This window comes from Pteronotus mesoamericanus, unplaced genomic scaffold (assembly GCF_021234165.1).
Source record: "Pteronotus mesoamericanus isolate MK-2021 breed Mesoamerican mustached bat unplaced genomic scaffold, CSHL_Meso_final contig_246, whole genome shotgun sequence".
Taxonomy (NCBI): Eukaryota; Metazoa; Chordata; class Mammalia; order Chiroptera; family Mormoopidae; genus Pteronotus; species Pteronotus mesoamericanus.
The window spans coordinates 2,890,341-2,911,423 of record NW_026555104.1 but is presented as its reverse complement, the minus strand read 5'-3'; the positions used below and the strand labels follow the sequence as shown (position 1 = coordinate 2,911,423).

Below are 21,083 nucleotides of genomic sequence, written 5' to 3'. Positions count from 1 at the left end.
ATATGGTAGCCACCAGCCACATGTGGCTTCGGAGCTCCTGAAGCGAGGCTAAGGTGACTGAGGAACTGGATTTTAATTTAATCTGAACTCCAACAGTCATGTGTGGCTACTGCCTGGCGAGTGGGACAGTGCAGCTCTAGATTGGTGGTTCTCAAATTCTAGCCCACATCGAAATCATCGGAAGGACGTGTTAAGACACAGATTTCTGGGCCCCAACCCCAGAGTTTCTGATTCAGTAGGTCTGGGCTGAGGCCCTAGAATTTCCATGGCGAACAGGTTCTCAGATGGTGCTAATGCTGCTGGGCCTGAGACCGCACCTTGGTAACTTCCGGTTCATATCCGAAAGGTCAAGACGTGGATGATGCTAGAATCAATAGGGTCGAGATGTGGATATTCTAGATTGGTGGTTCTCCCAAGTGTGGTCCCTGGACAAGATGCATCAGGGTCACCTAGGAGCTTGCTGGACATGCAATATCTCCATCACCATCCCAGATCCGCTGAGTCATATCTATATCTTAGCAGGATCCCTGGGGGACTGTCTGCACATTGAAGTCTAAGAAACACTGCTCTAGATTGTCATTCCTTAAAGCCAGGGGCTTTGTTGATCTTTGTGTCCCCACCTCTCAGTTCCTGGGCCATAACAGGTGCTCAAGAAATGGAGGGAAAAGAAGAGCTGTAGGTTGCCCAACTAATAAATGTGTTTCTCCCGGGGCGAGGTCCTTCCCTCAAAGAATGGGTCCCAGTCCAAATCCTTAAACTCGCTTCAGTATTTCAAAACTGCCTCGTATGACAGGGAAGAGACAAGATGAGGCAGGTCCTCAGATAAGAGATCAGAGATCAACGCTGGGGGAACAGAGGGCTCCCCACAGAGGAGCCACCTGCTGACAGGTCCGTTTCCCCTCATCCTTGGTTTCCCTGCCTTCTGGATTTCTACCGTCAGGAGTTCTGTCTGACTCCAGACTCTTCCAGGCTTTCCCACTGAGCTGAAGATGGCAGCCTGGCCTGAGGGCGTCCCAAGTACTGAGACAAGAAACTGTCATCAACCAATGTAAATAACCACTCCCAGCTCAACACTGTCTCTGAACTTTCGGCATTTCTGGGCCACACCGGAAGAGCTGTCTTGGGCCACACATTAAATACACTGTGACACGTAATCACAAAAAAACTCATGACGTTTTAAGTAAATTTACGATTTTGTGTTGGGCCGCATTCATAGGGGCGCACGTGGCCCACGGCCGCAGGTTGGACACCCCTGCCGAGGCTGTTGCTGCAGGTATCAGACACGTTTCCGTGCACCCCCACTCCTGGCATCTTTTCCTGGTCCAGCCTCCAGCAACCAGAACTAAATTACAGCATTCTTGAACTGGAGAGAACCAAAGAGATCAATGGAGAGAGAGAAACACCGGCAACACCAACCTTGAAAGATAAAGTATATGCTCACTGGGCAGAGGAAGGGAGGTGGCACCCAGTTCCCTGACTCCTAACTCAGCTCCCTGGCACAAGACAGGACCACAGTCCTGGCAGCCACTCGTTTGTAAAGTTCTCCAGGGATCTGAGCCAAGGAATACCAGGTTAAAGACAAATGAAAAAGAATGATCAGCACGCCCATCTCGCCCCCAGCCACGAGGGACACAAAGATTCCAGTCCTGGGAAACTACAAATATTCTGCCAAACTAATATGAAAGGGACTTTGTGTCATTTGACCTGGACAGTGGGGGCCACAGCTCAGGATTGAGCTGAAGAGCAGGAAAACCTAGGCCCAGGGGGTAATCTTACTAAATCCACCTCCAAATCCCTTGGATACAAGCACCTTCTAAAAAAATCAATTTTTTCAGATATATATCAATAGTACCAGTTAATTGTGGGCAGGGGGAATCACACTTAAACCCTCCCCCTGCTACCCATAAGTAATGACTGCTAATCTTTTGTTACCTTTTGTTGCCTCTTTTAAGAATTTCTCCAGAATAACTCTGCTTATCTTTACATAATAAAACTGTCCTTTACATATTGTTTTGTAACCTGCTTTATTCACTGAAAGTATTGAATGTAAATGTTTCCAGGTCAATGATATGCAGCATTTTAGTGGTTCCTTAGGATTTCTTTAAACGGTTGTATCATAACTTCTTTAACACTCTTCTACTGCTGGACATGGGTTATATCCAATTAATTTTTTTTTAATCTACAGCAATAAGCATCATTTTGCATATACCATTTGCACTTGGCTGTTTACTTTTTAAGGACAAATTCTTAGAGGAGAAACCGAAGCATCAACAGGCATGTGCCTTTTTCAGGGTTTGGTCCATACCACCAAAGTGTCCCCAGTATGTTTGTTCTCTCAGAAAAGTCAGGGCCTCGTGAGGAAAATTTCCCAGAAGACACCGGCACTGAGCTGGGAGCCGAAGGATGTTTAAGGAAAGGCAGTATGGTGTAGCAGGAAGATCTTATAGCAAGCCTGGCCCCCTCCTCACAAACTGTGTGACCACGGGCAGATTACCTGGCCTCTCTGAACCTCTCTTTCTCCAGCTGTAAATGGAGATGAACTTACCTATCATGATTGTAAGGTTAAGAAACAATGGACACAGAAACCTTCAGTAGCTGTGCACTAAATATTTTCTGAACAAATGAAATGAATTAACAGTTGGATGAATGGAGGAATGACTTTAAAAATAAAGAAAGAAAGGAGGGAAGAGGATGAGGAAGGGCAGCAGGATGAAAGAAGAGGGAAAGCACAGCCGTTAGGAAGGCTGTGGACTAGCTGGTAGGGAGCGGGCCGGTCTCCTGAGGGAGCCCTCGGAGAAAAGGCGGGCTAAGGATGCCCCAGACTGAACTGAAACTCTCTCCAACCCAATTAGTTTCTTTTCTGGAACCTGGCAACTGGAGAGGACCTTGTCCCTGTTCCACCAGGATGCCCTAAGGCCTGGCCCTTCCAGAGACAGAATCCCATGTCCTACACACAGTGGGACCCACCAACCCCAGCGGACTCCTTACCTTGACGAACTTGCCACGACCCAGTGAAGGGACCCGTGCTGCCCGCCAGCTCACATTTCTGAGCCCACGGGCCATTGTCTCCTAAAAACCAAAAGAAACAACATGTAAAGGTCAGTAGGCTAGTGGATACTTCTGCTGATTCTCTCTCTCTCTCTCTCTCTCTCTCTCTCTCTCTCTCTCTCTCTCTCTGGCCCTACATCCTTGGGCACAGCAGAGGACTGGATAGAAGAGGGACATGTAAAATCAAATATGACCCCCACCCTTGAAGAGCTACCCTTCAGACGAAACTCTGTTGGGCTTTCAGAGAGGTGGGCTTTCCTTCCCCATCTTGAGGCTCCTGCCTTACAGACTTTGGCCTTTTATATACGTTTGGCACTCTCATTACCGCGGTCATCAGCCCAGCAACTACTTACTGAGCACCTATGATGAGCCCAGTGCTTCACATGTGTTATCTCATGATCTGCCAACATGCTTCGGACTACATTCCATTGTTAGCTTAATTTTGTAGATGAAGACAACAGAGGCTTAGAGCAGCATATAGATTCAAATCCAGGTGTCTATGTGACCCAAAGGCAAAGCTTTTACCCACCGCCCTCATGCAGACAGGGACATGAGACCCACAGTGCCTGTGTGGCCCCTCTAAATGGCTCACTAGTCCAGCTCCACTCAGCCAAAAGATGTGTGAGCTAGTGATCTGCTGACCAGTAACAACCGAGTCTCCGAGGACTACATAGGTTCACAATATTAGAGTCATTCATTAACAATTAAGAACAATATCCAGGTGGCCCTGATCAATTCTTAAGGGGCCACCAGGGTACCTGCTCTTCTGGTGCAAACCTTTCCAGGGACTCAGCCCTGGAGGCCCCAGTGGACAGGTGCTTAGCATTCAAGCCAGCAAACACTAGTGGGGCCCAAGTTCAGGGAAAGACCACTGCCCAGTTAAAGAGGATCACTCAACCAGACTTAGCTCTTCCGGGTGCATGGGCAGAGTTAGCCATTAGATCTCAGGGAGGCTGGCTGGGTTTTACTACTTTACCTGTAAACCAGAGGAATGTATTTTCTTTCACTGTGCAGTCAACTGTGTCTTTAATCTGGCCCACCAGGCTGTCCATCTCCCGGAGGCCTGCGGCATACGGCCTGCGGCCCTGTGGGTCTGCTGATAGCTGGGTTGCAGTTATGGGAACGTGCATGTGGGCCAGGCCCACATAAAGCAGGAAAGGTCTCCTGCTGGTGCTAGAAGGGAAGAGCCACAAGGTTACTCTCCAGAAGGCTCCCTGCCTTGTCCAGAGTCTCTGCTTTGCCTCAGAGAAAACACCCAGAACACCTTCTGCCCCATGTGCACAGGGAGTACATATCTATCTAGAACCTTCCTAGGATATGTGGAGATACTCTGGTTAGCCAATTGAAACCTGAAAGTAATTGTATAATAGTTACTATCCTCTAACATTTCCTGAGAGCTTATTAAATGGGACTCATGTTGTCTAAATTCATTCTCATACTCACCCCCAAGTTCCCATTTTCAGGTGAAGCGTCAGAGGCTTAGGAAGACTAAAGAACTTGCCCAAGGTTATGCATTAGGAAGTGACAGAGTCTGGGTTCCAATTTACACCTGGCTGAGAGCAAAGCCCTTGCTCGTAACTGCTGTATTCTAAAGTCCAGCGCAAACTTATTTTTAATTTTTATCTGCTTTTTGCAGCATCCAGGCCTCACGTCCATTCCCAGACTTGGGCCTTGTTAAGAAATGAAGGGATAACTCATGCTGACCACAGGGAAAGCCAAACAAAGCAGATCACTACCCAGAACATCTAGACCCGGTTTTGTTGAGAGACCCAGGTGCCCAACCACCCTACTCGAACCCTGAAGAGTCCTATGAAAGGCATGCCGGGAGCCAGGGTGACCTCTGCTTCCTGCCCGTCTCCCCCTCCCATTCCCAGGCAAGGAGCAGGATCAGGGCAGCTGCAGAACCGCAACCCTTCCCTTGCGGCTGCAGCAGGAACCCTCGTGCAGCTCCCTGCCACAGCCCACGCCCATGGAGTCGCCTTTCAGAGGTGAGGGTGAGGGTAGAGCTCAGCCAACTTCAGACCAAGTGCTCATAGAGCCTGGCTCTTTTTACCCCAGTTCACCTAGAAATTTGACTTTCAAGTTGGCCCCGGTGTTCTTAGCTTACCCTAATTTACATCACCCCACATCAAGTTCTCGAAGCTCCCCCACCATCAGCTCTGCATCAGTTCAAGCCCTGGAGAGTCTCCTGCATCTGATTCCCTCGGTGCCCTAACTGGAACTGTGCCTGCACCCAATTCTCTTGGACGGACATAAAACCCAGGACACACGTCCCAGACAGGGGCCTCTCCTTCCCCGTTTCAATCAGCAATTTCTCTGCAACATTTCTAGAGTTGTACTGTTCGATCCAGTAGTCACGCATCCTGTGTGGCTATTTAGATTTCTATGAAATGAAAATTAAATAAAATTAAGGTTTTGTGTCTCACTTGCTACAACACAGAAGACATCATGCCAACTGAAAATAAGCCAGTAACCGAAGGACAAATGTTGCATGATTCCACTTACAGAGACAGAAACTTCATAAAGACAGAAAGTAGAAAGGTGGGTGGCCAGGGACTGGAGGGAAGGGAAAATGGGAAGTTGGTGTTTACTAAGGACGGAGTTTCAGTTTGGGAAGATGAAAAAGTTCTGGGGATAGATGGTGGTGATGGGTGTCGAACAAGGTGACTGTTTTTAAAGCCACAGAATGGTACATTTAAAAGGTGAATTTTTGTATGTATTTTACCACTATTTATATACAAATTCAGTGTCTCAGTTGCCCTACCCACGCTTCAGATGCTCAGTAGCCACAGGTGGCTACCAGCTACCATCCTGGACAGCACAGATAGAGACCATTTTCATCCTTGCAGAGTTCTACTGGATAGTACTGATTTAAAGTGTCTGCTGCCTGCTCTCCCAGGGATGATCATGTATGGTTCTGTAGGCTGTATCCGGCATGAGAACATCCTGCTGTGAGTGAAGGGGAGCTAAGCTCTAGCGCACCATCCACTGGCCCAGCAAGCACTCAGACACAGGTCAGCACCCACTCAGAGGGGGCGCCCTTTTCTAATTTGCAGGTAGATGCCATATTGCAGTGGTGTGCTGGATACAAGGGGCTCAGGTTTCAGGAATTCTGCAAGCCAGTTTTAAACACGACAGACATTCAAAACCAAATGTCTTTGCCTCAAAGAAAACACCCAGAGCACCTTCTGCCCCATATGCACAGGGAATAAATATCTGTCTAGAATCTTCCTAGGATATATGGAGATAATCTGGTTAGCCGATTAAAACCTGATAATCTAGTTAGCCAATTAAATCAGCTTGGCATTCAATAAATTATATCATAAGCAAACCTAATAAATTCTCATGATTTATCATGTCCTAATTATTCTACTACATTTTAGTATTCTCTATGCTGAGGTTATTTTACGTCTACTGTATCTGTGTGATGGAAATACTATATCATGGTGTGCTATACATCTCTTCCCAACTCCATATTCAGCGACTGCCATTGGTAGCCTGAGATCAGCCAGGGTGAGAGTGTTTATAAGAGAGAAGTGGACAAATGCTACAAATTAGGGCATTTTTCTCCCAGTGCCAAGTGTTAAACAAGTACTCGGGGGTGGGCAGGGGGGCCCGTCGCCCACTCTTTATGTCAGCCCTGACTGTCACCCACCAAACTCCCCCCCATTATCACCGCCCTGTTCGCACCCGGGGCCAGAGACTGAAAGGGGCGTGCAATCATCAGGCAGTAGTGTGCGCTGATGAAAAGAGCAGGCTTTGGAGACCTGCATCCAAATTTCAAGAATTTTTATTTCAAGGCTCTCCGACCCCGGGTGTAATGATCACCTTAACCTCTGCAGTAGCCTTTTGACCATACACTACGATTTCGAATATCCGCAGCTACTCCTCCTACCTGTGCCCAATACCTTCGTCCTTGTCAAACCCTTACCCCTAATTAGCTTCAATGTCCAGTCCAGATCCTGTAAGGAGCAAAGCCTGGCTAGAGCCCACATCATCTGCTTTCTCCCTTTTTGTCAATTCAGAGCTTTGCCTGCTGCTTTACAAAACCCAAATCAAGGATTAGCTTTCAGTGTCAGTGCTAGATGAAGGACCTGAATTCAAGTAGAGATCCAAGTAAAACTTTCAAAGAAGTGCTAGGGCTGGCCCCTTGCTGAGGAGAGTAGGACCCCACACTCTAGGGACCCTGGTAGCTTTGACACACAGATCTGGGTGGGGGCAGGGGTCACAAAGGGAGACGAGGGGTGGGGGTGGGGACACGGAAGTGGAAGGAGCGCAGGCCTAGGGGCCTTTTCTGCTGACGTTCTGAAATTTGCGAATGAACTGGCAAGTCAAATCCCAAAGAAATCAGCATGCCTGAGGATTATTTTCTGTTACATTAAAAGCCAACAGGATTCATGTGACTTTTCACTTAATAACTAATGAATAAATTAGCAAGCCCTTCATCTTTTTCACATGACAAGAAGAGTGTTCGTTGATTTGTTTGTCTTTTAACTGATTAATGAACTGGTGAATGAACAGTATCACACTCTCTTCGGAGCACGTGTTAAACCATCCCTTGTGGCCGGCCAGGGGCCACCCCTCCCTCTATGAAAGCTGTGCTGTGTGAGGCTCTGTGAAAGCAGGAGAGGTCAGTCCCCACCAGCCACGAAGCATCCACCTGTATGAAACAATCTCAGAGCTCCAGGCTGCAGAGAAATGCTCAACCTGCCAGATGGAAGAAGGGTCTTTCCCCTTTTCCTATCGGCCATCTGAACAAAAGCCAGCATTTCTCAGAAAGCCCTGAAAAACTGGTGAGAGTCAACCTCTGAAGCCCCAGTCTGGAGATTTAGGCCTGAAGAAGGTTCTATTATCAAGAAAACAAAAGTGGATCTACTACACTGCTGCCGCTACCCTCCCTGCTGCACTTCTCTCTAGAAAAGCTCAGTGTGGTCGAGTGAGGGGCCAGGGGGACTCCGGCACTTTGAAGGAGCTGGAGTGGTCAGTTACCCATGGGTGAAGTCCATTTTTAATTCTGCACAAGTACAGAGGCATGTAGCACATTGTTGTCTTGCCCACTTAGCCTATGGTTGTTTGAAATACTGGAGGAGCTACTGGGAACTGCCCTGGTGGTGGGGGGCGGGGGTTTGCAATCTAGGGAGAAAGATGAGAGGAACACACACAGAGTCATCAGAGGATAGCACGAGAGCAGCTGTGACGGGTCCGGACAAGAGGAGGGTGATTGTGTGTGCGCGCACACGGGTGCGCGCTTGCACCCCTTTGGCCTCTGCGCGTGCGCCCAAGGCGAGTGTGCACTTTTGGGAATTGTCCTTGGTTTCACAATATCCATCCACTCTCTGCCCTGGCCTGACAGAGGCTGCAAAGCAGCAGCCCTCACACATATACAGCTTGTTAGAGACACACTGTGGTATGGTTCTGCTTTTCGCTTTTTGTTGTTGTTAATTAGTTGTTTCTAACATTCAAAAATCAGGAGATTTTACCCAAGGGCCAAGGCGTCCTGTCTCTCTTGTGAAATGGAAAGCTCCGACAACCCCATTCTCAGAGAAGCAACAGACAGCTGGAGCGAGGTAGTGACTGTCCCCTTAGATGGGGAATGTGCTTTCAAGTTCATGGCGGGCCCCACCATTCCCCTAATGTCTTGCAGTCAGCCTGCTTCCCTCTTGTGGGCTACCTATCTACCTGGGCTCTGGAGATGCCGAAATCTGCAAGTCCTGTGGGTTACACTGAATAGTGGCCCCCAAAGATATCCAAGGTCTAATAGTACAAGAGACTTTGCAGAAGCAATTAAGTTGAAGATCTTGAGATAGGGAGATTATCCTGGTAGACCCTAAACTTAATCACAGGTATCTGTGTAAAAGAGAGATAGATCCCTGTCAGTGTGGCTCAGTTGGTTGGGTGTCATTCTACAAACTGAAAGAAGGTCCCTGGTTCAATTCCCAGTCAGGGCACATGCCTGGGTTGTGGGTTCAGGTTTGTGAGGGGTACCTGGTCAGGTGCATGTGAGGGGAAACCACTCTATGTTTCTCTCCCTCTCTTTCTCCCTCCCTTCCCCTCTTAAAAAATAAATAAATAAAATCTTTTTAAAAAGAGAGAGAGTGGTAGAGGGATAGTTGACTACAGAGAAGGAGAAGGCACAGGAAGAACATCAGTAGAGATTAGAGTGATGTGGCCACCAGCCAAGGAAGCCAGTGGCCATCAGCAGCTGCCAGAGGCAAGACACAATTTTGCCTTGGAGCCTCCAGAAGGAAACAGCCCTGCAGGCACCTTAATTTTAGCCCCCTAAGACTTGTTTTGGACACCTACTCTCCAGATCTATAGGAGAACAGACTGCTGTTATTTTAGGGTTAAGTTGGTGGTACGTTTGTTATAGAAGCAATAAGGAAGGACTATACCCTGCTAACAAACTCATCAAATGCTTTGAGTGCCTAAAATATACTGCAGAGACACTGCCTTGGTAAGAGAGGACAAGCGATATTGACAGCAGAGCATGACCTCAGCAGGAACACAGGGAAGCCCAGGAACTTCAAACCCAGGCCTGGGGCCTCCAGGAGGACTGCTTTCCAGTTTTGTTCACAGGAGACAAGCGTGCATTCGTCTCCACTGGGCAATGGGAGTGGGCCCAGGCTTTGTGGGAGCTGAGTGAGGCCAGGGCCTGGGGGGTAGTAGCAGGGTGGAGGCACTTGGGGCCATAGGACTCCTTACCTTGCATGTTGGATGAACTGGGTAGCTTTCTCAGCATACTTCCGTGTGAGGCTGCTCAGGTTCACAGGCTGCTCCACAATGTTCAGGTTTTCATACAGAGGAAGGGCCACGTCAGTGTAACAGTCCTTGTCAGGGCTCCTGTGTGGAAACCACAGACGGTAGAGTATTCATTTCCATGACTTAAGTAGTTATAAAGTAGAACAAAATGCTTTAATGTAGCGATGCAGATAAATATAAAACATTTAATAGCCTGGAGCCAAATGATTTTTCCAGTCGACCACTTCCTCCGAGTGTAAAGCCAATATAATACCTTCTTCCATTCTCTCTGAATAGATGCATGTGCTCCTTGGACAAGCCCGGGCATTCAATACAGCTCACAAAGACTTTTTTGAGCTAGAAACACTATCATTCCCATTTTGCTGGGAGAGAAACTGAGGTCTAAACAGACTAAATTACTCAAGCAGAGCCCCATAGCCATTCAGTAGCCCCATCCTGGATTTTTCCACTGTCCCCCCTAAACGACAACTTGTCCATGGGGTGCAATACTTGTTGTTGACTTATCTTCCCAAGTCACTAACTTCATGTGGCACAACATCTGACAATGCAACAGATGGCTGGGAACAATTTTAAAATTTCAAATCATGTTTAGAGAATTTGGAAAAACCTTAACAATTGGGAAAAATGGAGGTCAAACCAGTAATACTCTCCCCAGAAAAAAATAAACTCAGCCCTTGGTCATTCGGATCAGAATGAATCTGACACATGAATGCTTCATCACTGTGGCCAAGGAACCACCTGGCCATGACCTTGAGCAAGTTACCTAAGCTCTCGGAGCCTGAATTCCCTTATCTGAAGCATGGCGCTGCCTGGTTGCCTGTGCCCTCTTACAAGGGTATTAGGAGGACTAAATGAGATAACAAATGGTTAGTGCTTTGCACACTGATTACCACCCTAGAAACTCAATAAAAACTCAAGCCCCCTGTCCTGTTTGCCACAGAGAACCAGGAGAGAAGCTGACAACAATGGGGGCAGGCAGTAACAGGAGGACTCTCCAAGAGAGACATGGTCCACGTGGTACAGCGGAGGGCTTGAGAAAAAAATGATCACATCTATATGCAAACACACCCATTATGAAAGCTTAGGAGACAGGTCAGTCTGGGGTAGCTCATCTCCAAGGACCACAATTTTTTAAAAAAGAAAGAAGTTATCAACGTACTGAGCATCACAATGCTAATCTCAACATCTGTGTTGAATTTTTTAGCTTTTTATGACCTCGCTGCAACTCCACCATCATTTACACTCTCGGCCCCAGCCCGCCCCAGGTCAAGTCACCTTCCAACACCATTTATCCCCGCTTTACTGTCTTCTACCTCTTCCGCTCCTATCTGATTTAACATGGATTTATAAGGGACTGGCTGGCATATGTCATACCTCAGCATGGCCACCTGTGACCCAGCTAGGGAGGGAGGTGAGATGTTCTCAGCCTCGCTTCTCACATTGCAGTGTACACAGGAATCACCTGGCATCTTACGAAAATGCAGACCTCAGGGTGGGGTCTGAACTTCTGCATTTCTAGCAGGTGCCCAGGTGACACCCATGCTGCTGGTCCAGCGACCACACTTTGAGGAGTAAGGGTCAAGAAGAGGACACAGGCTCTGGACTCAGAGACGCCCAGACTAAGTCTCTGTCCCTGCCTCTTACAGCTCCAGGGTGACCTGGGCAACAAGGTTCACTTCCTTACCTGCAAAACCAAGATAAATCCCCGCCTCACTCAATGGATTGCAGGTAAGTATACAGAGTGTCTAGGATGCAACAATTTCTCAATAAACAGCCATTATTATATTAACTTTTGTGTTATTAATGAGCCAATTGAGATTGCTTTCACCTGCAGCTGAAACACCCGCAACCTTATAAATAACCCCAGTGCACATCCTGAATAAGCGGAGCACATGGTTCCTGCTGCTTTATTACCTGAATAAGGTTAATTACCTTTTTCTGGTAATTAATGTATTACATGCTTATTACTGAATATTGGAAAACATAATGAGAAAGAAAAAAAATGAAAACCCCTTAATCCCACAACCAGGGTGAATGACCCATTGTTACCACTTTGGCATATTTCCTGTGAGTCTCTCTTGACAGGGCTATAAAGGCATAAATGCAGACATAGTTAAGATCACACTGTTGATGATCTGTTTCCTTCTTTTTTTTTACTTCCTAGGATATCGTGAGCATTTCCCCATGTCACTGAGTATGTTTTTAAAACTCCTTGTTTCATGCCTGCGTAGCATTCCAGCAGCAGAATGCAGGCTTATTAGTAGGGGTGGGGAGCGGGATGAAGCTTGTAAGGAGGCCCGTGCACTTTGTCCGTCCCTCCTCGCGTCCGGTGTCTGGCCCAGGTGAGTGGCCCAGGAGCAAAGCCAGCAGGCAGAGGAGGAGGGAGGCCCCGCTTGTGAGACCATGGCTGCACCAGGCTCTACCTAGCAAAGCTAAACAGTCCAAAGAACCTGGCAAATTCTCCTAAGGAAACGTTGTCGATCACACCTTTGCTAAGAAGTTTTCTTTTACTCTTTTTGCTGTCTTAACTGTTCCCGGTCAGCCTCTCTCATTTACTCCTAATGGACCACACCCTCAGGACCTCTCCTTGCTCTGGATCCCGTAGCCAATTACCTCGATGGCCCGTCACCCCGTGGGCACACTGGACAAGGAGGATGGTTGTAGCCCGGGGTGTCTGTGCAGCCCATATCATGGCTATACGGGATTCCGAAGTAGTAATCAAAACCTGCAAGAGAAGCCACTGGTTAGCACCCCCACTTGGCTTCCGTTCCGTAAGCCTGCATTCTTACACCCAGGACAAAAATTTAATTTTCCACGATTTAATACTGCAGTGCTGTGGAGTATGTAATTAAAAGAGGATTTGATGAATATCCTTTTGTAGTATGCAAAGAAAATATTTTGTTGGGTTCTGGCTAGAAAACCAGATTTGCAAAACATCTTGTGACTAGTAAGCCCAGAGTGGGAGGAAGTGAAGAGGATTATTGAACACCAACCATCCCCAGTGCAATTACTGACACATTCAGGAGATATTTGGTGAAAATCTACTACATGCTTGACACTTTATGTGATAAAAGAATAAATTCTGCCCTCAAAAGACTTCTCATCTGAAGAGAAAATAAGATATACACATTAAGCTGTGCGAGATGGGTGATCAGTAAGTCTACAAGAGTGATCAGAGGAAGAAGTTAGCTCCAGTTGCTGGGAGGAGGAAGGGGCTGGGCAGGGGCTGGGGCAGAAATCTCCGAGTGCCTCTGGAAAGAGAGAGTATTTCAACTAGAACTCAGAAGGCTGGCAGGGTTGGGCTCGGGGTATTGGGGTTGGGTGGGGGTGGGGGATGTGAGAATTAAATTGAGACCTGAATACCCTGTGTTGATTTTTTTTCTGAGATCCTCCCTCATCCTGTCTCTTCCCCAACCCAAGCTTTAGTGAGAAGTTTCCCACAGCACTTCCCTACTCCTCCCCCAGGTCCCACGGGGGGGGGGGGGGGGCGGGGGCGGGGGCGGTCCCTGCTCTGGTGAACCCATATGATAGTTTTTACTTCTTACCCAACTAGATGTGTGTGGATCTCCCAGATGCCAAATGTTCCCTACGACGGGAGAGCCAGATCAGGGAGAACACTGGGGCTCACAGTGGGGAACCGAGGAGAGGGGACAGGAAAGGTGCCAGGGGAGAGGGATGTGAGATCGAGGCGGGCCCAGGCGCCCCAAATGCACCCAAGTGATGCTATGAATGAAGATATCCTAACTTAGGAGAGATGTCCACAGGAGCAGGGCGGCTTAAACCTTACTGCAGTCCTTTTACATGGAGGCTTTATTTCCCATTTCCCAGGTAACAAATCCCCCAAAGAATTCTTACCACGGAAGTTGGGGTGATAAGAGCTATGATGCCCAAGATGCCATTTGCCTGTAGGAAAACAAGAGAGAGACTTTCAGAGGAATCCCCATGGGGCCCCCAGCCCCTCTGGGGAGTTGATCACTCAGTTCTCCATCAGCATTGCCCTTTCCTGAGGACAAGTAAAGAGAGGCTGTAAACACAGTGTGAAAGCCAAGCCTTGCTCTGTGGGACTCAGAGGGAGTCCACAGGGAGACAGAAAGCAAGCAAGGATGACTCAGCAGCTACATAGGAGAGTGTACAGTGAAAAGGGAAGACAAGCCACTGCTGAGAACCCAGAGAAGCCAGCAGGCTGAGCTTCTTCCCCTCCAAGAGCTTTCAGTGCCTACAGCAACCCCACATAGCCCACTGCACGCTCCACTCTGCCCTCCTGGGCTGGGGCCTTGCAAAAGGTACAGGTGCATGCCCCACCTAGTCTCAGAGACACCCAGTTCCTGCCTAGTTTCATCATCTTCTTCTCTGGCCAAAGTCAGCAGCCTGCAGACAATGAACAAGAAACTGCCTCCACGCTGCAATGCAAGTGCAGGGACACCCATCAGACCACAAATGAGGACACTCACACTGCTGCGCCTCACTCTGTAAAGGCCTAGGGTCCAGGGGAAATAACTGGTGATGTACGCCAAGAGCTCTGATAATGTGGAACGCGCTGACCTGACGATTCTGCCCTGAGTGAAGACCCCAGGGTAATCACCCACATGGCAAAGGGACAAAGAAATGAATATGGTACCAAGATCTAAACAGTGGGACTGTCTCACTGCAGGCCTGGTTGTCAGCACACCCTCCCTTGCCACTTCATGCACGGTGGCAGGAGGCAGGAATCCCACTGGACCAAGCTCTTGCAGAGTCGGAACAGCAAGCACGGGCAGCCTGAGGATTCTGTCAGGACGGCTGGGTTGCCATCTCCCCTGGAGGGATGACCAGCCATGAGGCAAAGCATGAGAACGAGCTGGTCCGGACCCACCCGTCTCCATCTTCCGGCTCCAGCCAGGCAACACTGAACACCACCTGTCTAAAACTCAGTTTTCTCACCTAGACAATGGGGAAAATCATCATCTCAGAAGGCACGACCATTATCGGGGTGCACATAAACACTCAGCCTTGCACAAAACAAATACTGAGTAAGAGGTGCTTACTTAGAGAGAAAAGAAAGCTGCTGGACACTCGGGCGGACGCCGCTGTTGGCCGGCCCGCACCCGTGTGTGCACTTCTGTCACTCATGGAGCCGTGGTTCTGTTCAGGGGCCGGGGACCTGTGCCTGAGGCCAAATCAATCGTTACTCTCCTGACCCCGTTTCCCAGCCTTCCTTGCAACAAAGGGTGGCCATGTGACCCAGCTCCCCTCAATAAGACTTAAGTGCACTTCTGGGACTGAGAAAAGATTTGCTTTCCTGATAAAAGTGAACAAATGGGACTTGCTCTGCCTCCCCTTTTTCCTTCCTTGAAGCCAAATTATAGTGAATGGTACCGAAGCGGCTCTATTATAACCCTGAAGCAACAGACATGAGGACAAAGGCCAACACAGTGAGGACAAAAGCCAACACAATAAGGACAGCAGAGCAGGTTTCTTTCAGTAGCTGAGCCAATGAAAGCAATCATTTACCTCTAAGTTTATTAGAATGAGAGGGAAACAGCTCAGGTATGGTTTAGCCCACTGTTGAGTCTTTGCCATTACTTTTAGCAGAATGTATTCCTAACTTATACAGCTAGAAATCAACAAAAATGCAGACACGAGCAGACGAGACACCAGCATGTCAGGGCTACACACACACGAAGCAGCCGGCCCAGGAAATGCAGTGGGAGATGGGGGTCCAGGCTGCGGGGACCCCCAGTGTTACCTATCATCCCAGTGACATAGCCAGCCTGCTGCAACACCTCGGCCAAGGTGGTCTCGTTGAGCGGAAGGCCCCCCACAGAGGTGACTGCAAAATTGTGTGTGACTCCGTTGCGAAGGCCCAGTCGACCAGTGAGCAGGGAAGCCCGGGAGGGTGAGCAGGTGGAGGCGGCTGCGTGGAAATCCACGAACCTGCACGGAAAGGAAAGTAATTGAGATCTATCCAACAACTGGAAGACAAACCAAGAGAAAATTCCATTGCCACTCAGTTCTGGGGATTCCAGGGCCAGGAGAAAGCTCAACCAATGTCCAGTAGCAGAACAGGTAAGGAAAATGAAGTCCACAGAGGTAACATGGCTGATCCATGGTCACACAGATAATTCCCATGGATGTAATCCAACATATTTAATTGGTCCTCTTTATCCAAAGATTCCATATTCCAAACTATTTGTAACCCCAAAATCAATACCCAGTGACTCTGAAGTGGTTATACAGAGACATATGTAGACTTTTGAAAAATCTGAGTCACCCAACACATGTTCCCAGCTGAGGTCGGCTCTCATACTGTAAGCAAGTGTCCTCCTTTCCACCGTCTGTTTAGTACTGTGGATTTTTGCATTTTTGTTCTTTGAGTTGCTGATTTCTCTCTTTAAAATGGCTCTCAAGCATAGTGCCAAAGCTCTGGCCAGTGTTCCTTATGGGGGAAAAAAAAAAATATGTGTGTTATATAAGCTTAACTCAGGAATGTGTTAGAGTGCTGTTGGCTGTGAGTTCAATGTTAATGAATCAAAAATATGTATTAAATAAGGTGCCTTTAAAAAGAAACATAAAACAAGGTTCTATACTGATTAGTTGATGAAAACGTGGCCTGAGGCTCACAGGAACCTAACCCTGTATTTCCCCTAGAAGCAGTGGCTCAATAGTCCCTAATTCAATGTTCACAGTGACTTTATAGTATATAACTACTGCCAATAACAAGAACTGGCTGTATCTACTATGCATTACCTATACCCAGCCCTTTTTCAGACACTATGGAGAAATATAAAAAGTCTAGCCATTTTCCTACCCTCAAGGAACATGATTAAACCTCATGTTGCTAACAATGGGGCAACTTGACCTTGTGCACCTCCTGCTGGGATGCAATATGAAATTCATAACATCAAAGATTCTTGCCAGAAATTTTAACCTGAATATAATCAGACCTCTAGACCTAATTTCCAGGTTACAGAATATAGCTAAGAGAGGAACAAACTGACACCATGAGGAAATAATTTCACAAACCAGTCTCTAGACATTCTACAGGACAACTGGTTCATCTCTTTAAAAAAGTCAACATCTGAGGGAAATTTGGATAGAAGCAGAGATACTGTACATTAAAAGAGACTAAAGAGATGTAACCAGATGTCATACATGGTCCTTGATTGGATCCCACTTCAAACAAGCTAATATAACATATTTGGGGGTTAATTAGAAAAATGTAATATTGACTGAACATAAGATGCTGTTAAGGAATTATTGTTCATTTTCTTGATTAGTGCCATGTGGAAAACTGTTTTTATTCTTTTTTCCAATTTTATTAAGATATAATCGACATATAACATGGTACTTGTTTAAGGTACACAACGTAATGATTTGATACGTGTATATATTGTGAAATGATCACCACAAGTTTAGTTAACTTTCAGCACCTGACATATAAAATTTTTTCTTGTGTTGAGGACTTTTAAGATCTAATTTATTAGCAACTTTTAAGTACATAATACAGTGTTGTTAACTACAGTCGCCATGCCGTACATTACATCTTCGCTCTTGCTCACCCCTCATGTCAAACTGTTCACCAAGTTCTATTGATTCTGCCTCTTACATGGCTCCCAGATCTGTCTCCTCTCTGCCACCCACTGTCACTGCCTCAAAAGAGGTCCTTAGAAGTTAGAGTCAAAATTACAAGAGGTTGGTCTTCCTGCCACCCCAACCCCATCCCCCACATTAATGCAAAGGTCTTTCTACAAAGCAAATCTGACCACACACTTTCTTATTGAAAAATGTGTTCTCTATCTACCTGCTTCCTCAGGCTCATCTGCTTCTCCACTCTCCCATACACTGTGCTCCCAACACACAACATTATTCTCATACCTCTGTGCCTTTGCACATACTGTTCCCACCACTGGGAAAGCCTTCTTCCTTTTACCACCCACCCCATCTTGATTGACAAGTCCCAGCTGTCTTCATGACCTAGCTCAATTGTTACCACCTCCATGTCATCTTCCCTGACTCTCCTCTCCCCGAAGCTATTTGTACTTCCTTTACCCCTGATGCCTGCGCAGAATCAGGCCTCCCTCTTCTCTAATTACATTGCTTTTGGCATATCCTTTGTAACACTGCACTAGAATTCTTTGTGTTTGTGTTCAGGGCAGTGTAAAGATTCTGCCACAAATTCTTTGACAAGCCTCCCATTGAGAGTTGAGGTGTGAGTCCCCTCCCCTTGACTGTGTGACTGTTTTGACGACTAGGATAATGTGGAAGTGACACTGTGCCAGTGTCTGGGCTCTAGCCTTACAAGACTGGCAGCTTCCATCTTCTCCCGTGAAATACTCTGTGAACTGCCGCATGAGAAGCTGGACTACCCCAGACGGCCATGCTGGGGAGGCCGTCCATAGGTGCTGTGGCCAATGACCCCATCTAGAGGTCAGACGTGAGGCCACCTGGGACGCCCACCCATCTGCTCGCCGAATTCCATAGACTGACCTTCATCAACATAATGTGTAGAAAAGAGAATTGCCCAACCAAGACATACCTGAGTTCCTCACCCACAAAATCATGAATTACAATAAAATAGTTGTTATTGTAAGCTACCAGCTTCGGGGGTTAGTTTTGTAGCTTGTTACCTAGCAATACACACCCAGAACGATGTCCCACTGTCTCATGCAGTGGGCACTACTACCCAGTGTGTGCTGAGTGGGTAACGCCGCTGTCCTCTTGGCTTTTGTACAACATCACGAGTCCTGCTAAACAGACCTGGGCCTCAGTCCCAGAACATGGTCAATTCCCTCACAACACTTTTCAAGGTGTCAGATGGCAAAGAAGGGACAGCATCGGGAGCAGCGACAGTGCACTGTGAGATCCCAGCACTGCCTGTCTGATTACGCTAGCCCTGAAGCCACACTCCTGGTAACTGGCTGTGTGATGTCCTCATCTGACAATGAGGGCAGGGATGGTGTGTGCTGCAATATTCGCTGTTGACGTCACACGTGCTGGGCCAGGCCTCCTCCCAGGCCTCAGGGATGCTGGGGCTCGCGGCTCCGGCTTCCCACCCCTGCCAGACATATGGGGCCACGTGGACGGGGTGGGGGTGGCCAATTTCCTGGAACCAAAACCCAGGGCCCTGGATGGTGCAGGCAGCTGGTGACTGCTAACCTTACAATTCCAAATCGAGCTCCACCTTGGTGCTCACACTTTTGCTCCCAAGAAAAAGTTCATCTCTACCCAGGTTCTTCTGTTCTTTCTCCTGCGACTGAAGCACAAGGACCCTCCGAGCTCATGTTCCAAAATGTTCCTTATAATAATTCTTGCTACTCTCACAGCTACTGTTTATAAAGCACGTCTATAATCCAGGCACTTCTCGAAGCTCTATACATGCATGAAGTCATAAGCATCTACCACACCAGATTCATTTGGGTTTGAATTTGTCATTCTGTATGGGTTTCCCCAAGCTTGTTGATGTCACCTCTATATCCACTGCAGGAGCAGCTGACCAATTTGCAGGGCCTAGTGCACTACGAAAACATGAGGGCCTCTGTCCAAGCGTTTCAAGATGGCAACAGTAGAGCATTGAGCAACCATTCACACTGTGGTCTGGAGCTAAACAGTGCCCATCTGTCCAGCTGTGTGCGCTGCCTTGCTCCCCACTTCCAATTCCATTTCCCAGTTTCCCCTTTCCCTCCCCATTTCCCATGGGTCATCCAAAATAATCTTAAAAACTGTTATGAGCTAATATTAATTTCTGGCTGGAAACCCTCTAATGGGTTCTCATTGCCACCTAAGAAAATGAAAAGTCATCACCATGGTCTACAGGCCCTCCAGCAGAGCTCTCTGGCCCAGGAGCTGGAACTCACAATAGGACCAAGTGGGCTATAAGTTTACCAAGATCGGGCTCTTCTCAGCCCCAGGGACAGCCAGGGGGTGTCCTGGGCAACCGGTGGCTCCAGAGCAGTCTTACCCTGGCTGTCTGTGCCCTGCACAGTCCCAGGGAAAGAGATTCCTTCCAGCAGAGTATGGAGAGGGCCCTTCAGGTGGGACACTAGACATCCTGGTTAAAGCCCCAGGCTGTCCACCTCCAACTGCCTCAGTGGAAAGGGGCACAAATGTCATCAGTTTCTATGTGTGACAACCACAGGGGAAAGGTGAGGACTCAGTGACCCAGGTGATTAGACTCCACCAACATCTCCCCACTCTCTCCCTACTTACGCTGTCCAGAATTGCCCTTCCTGGAACACCACAAGTTTGCTCCCACCTTGGGCCCTTTCAATGTCCCGTCTGGAAAGCTCTGTTCTAGCCTCCACTTGGCTAGCTCTTTTTTGTCACCCAGGTCTCAGCTTTCCTTTCACCTCAGGAAGGCCTTTCCTGACCTGACCACTCTCCACCACATCCTTGGCTCTGTTTTGCCCCTAGCCCTCATCATCTCTGACCTCCCTTTGGTCATGGATCTTGTCTCCTTACGTGCTGCCCAGCTCCCTCATCTAGAATGCAGTTCCACGAGCACATGGGTATCTGCCCATTCCCACCAATGACCCTGGAGTCTGGTTCCAGACCTCCGGAAAGCTGTTTCTCCATGGTCAGCAGTTGGGGTTCTGCACTCTACTGGTGACACAGTTCTTCCCGTCTGGTGGGATGGCCTAGGCTGCATGGCCACTGGCTTGCTCAGCCAGATTCTCAGCGGTCACCAAGACACTGTCTCTCCAGCAGCTGGTTATGCACACATTGAAACCAGATTGGACATTCCTTCCCTCACTCGTCTTTCTGCCTCCCAGCAGATACATGTGCATGTCACCTCTCACCTCAAACCCTTCACCTATGAGCTGAGGTTTAGTTCAGTCAACCACAGCAGAGGGAGCTACGGGAGGAAGGCACAGCCTTTCCCATCAGGAAGCTTACACTCTGGCAGAAGTGTCAAGACAGGCAATTTGGCCTTCCAGCCAAGACGGAGGCATAGGTAGATACACTGTGCCTCCTCACATAACCAAAAGAAGGGAAACAACAAATTTAAAAACAAAAAAATAACTAGAACTGCCAGGAAATCAAACTGTATGGAAGTCCCACAACCAAGGAGTTAAAGAAGAAACATTCACCCCAACAGGTAGGGGCAGTGAAGGGCAGCCAGACGCAGAGGCCATGCAGCAGGGTTGCAGCTGGAGTACCGGGCGGTCCCTCATTTGCATGTGGATAAACCGGGAGGAACATCTAGGGAACGAGACAGACTGCACAACCTGCAGTTTCAGTGGGGGAAAGAAAGCCTCAAAACCTCTGGCTATAAAAACCTATGGGGATTGCAGCAGCAG

The 21,083-nt window shown here is 48.0% G+C and overlaps 1 protein-coding gene across 1 annotated transcript in view; it reads right to left on the bottom strand.

Annotated features, from left to right (window-relative positions):
• ARSG (arylsulfatase G) overlaps window positions 1-21,083 on the bottom strand; it is a 97,342-nt gene that overhangs the window by 26,354 nt on the left and 49,905 nt on the right. Inside the window, exons 3-8 of the mRNA XM_054573082.1 lie at window positions 15,533-15,720; window positions 13,663-13,710; window positions 12,421-12,532; window positions 9,751-9,888; window positions 4,025-4,221; window positions 2,989-3,069 (exon numbers count right to left, since the gene is read on the bottom strand). Of these exons, the coding sequence (XP_054429057.1) occupies window positions 2,989-3,069; window positions 4,025-4,221; window positions 9,751-9,888; window positions 12,421-12,532; window positions 13,663-13,710; window positions 15,533-15,720 (764 nt within the window). The remainder of the gene's footprint in view (window positions 1-2,988; window positions 3,070-4,024; window positions 4,222-9,750; window positions 9,889-12,420; window positions 12,533-13,662; window positions 13,711-15,532; window positions 15,721-21,083) is intronic.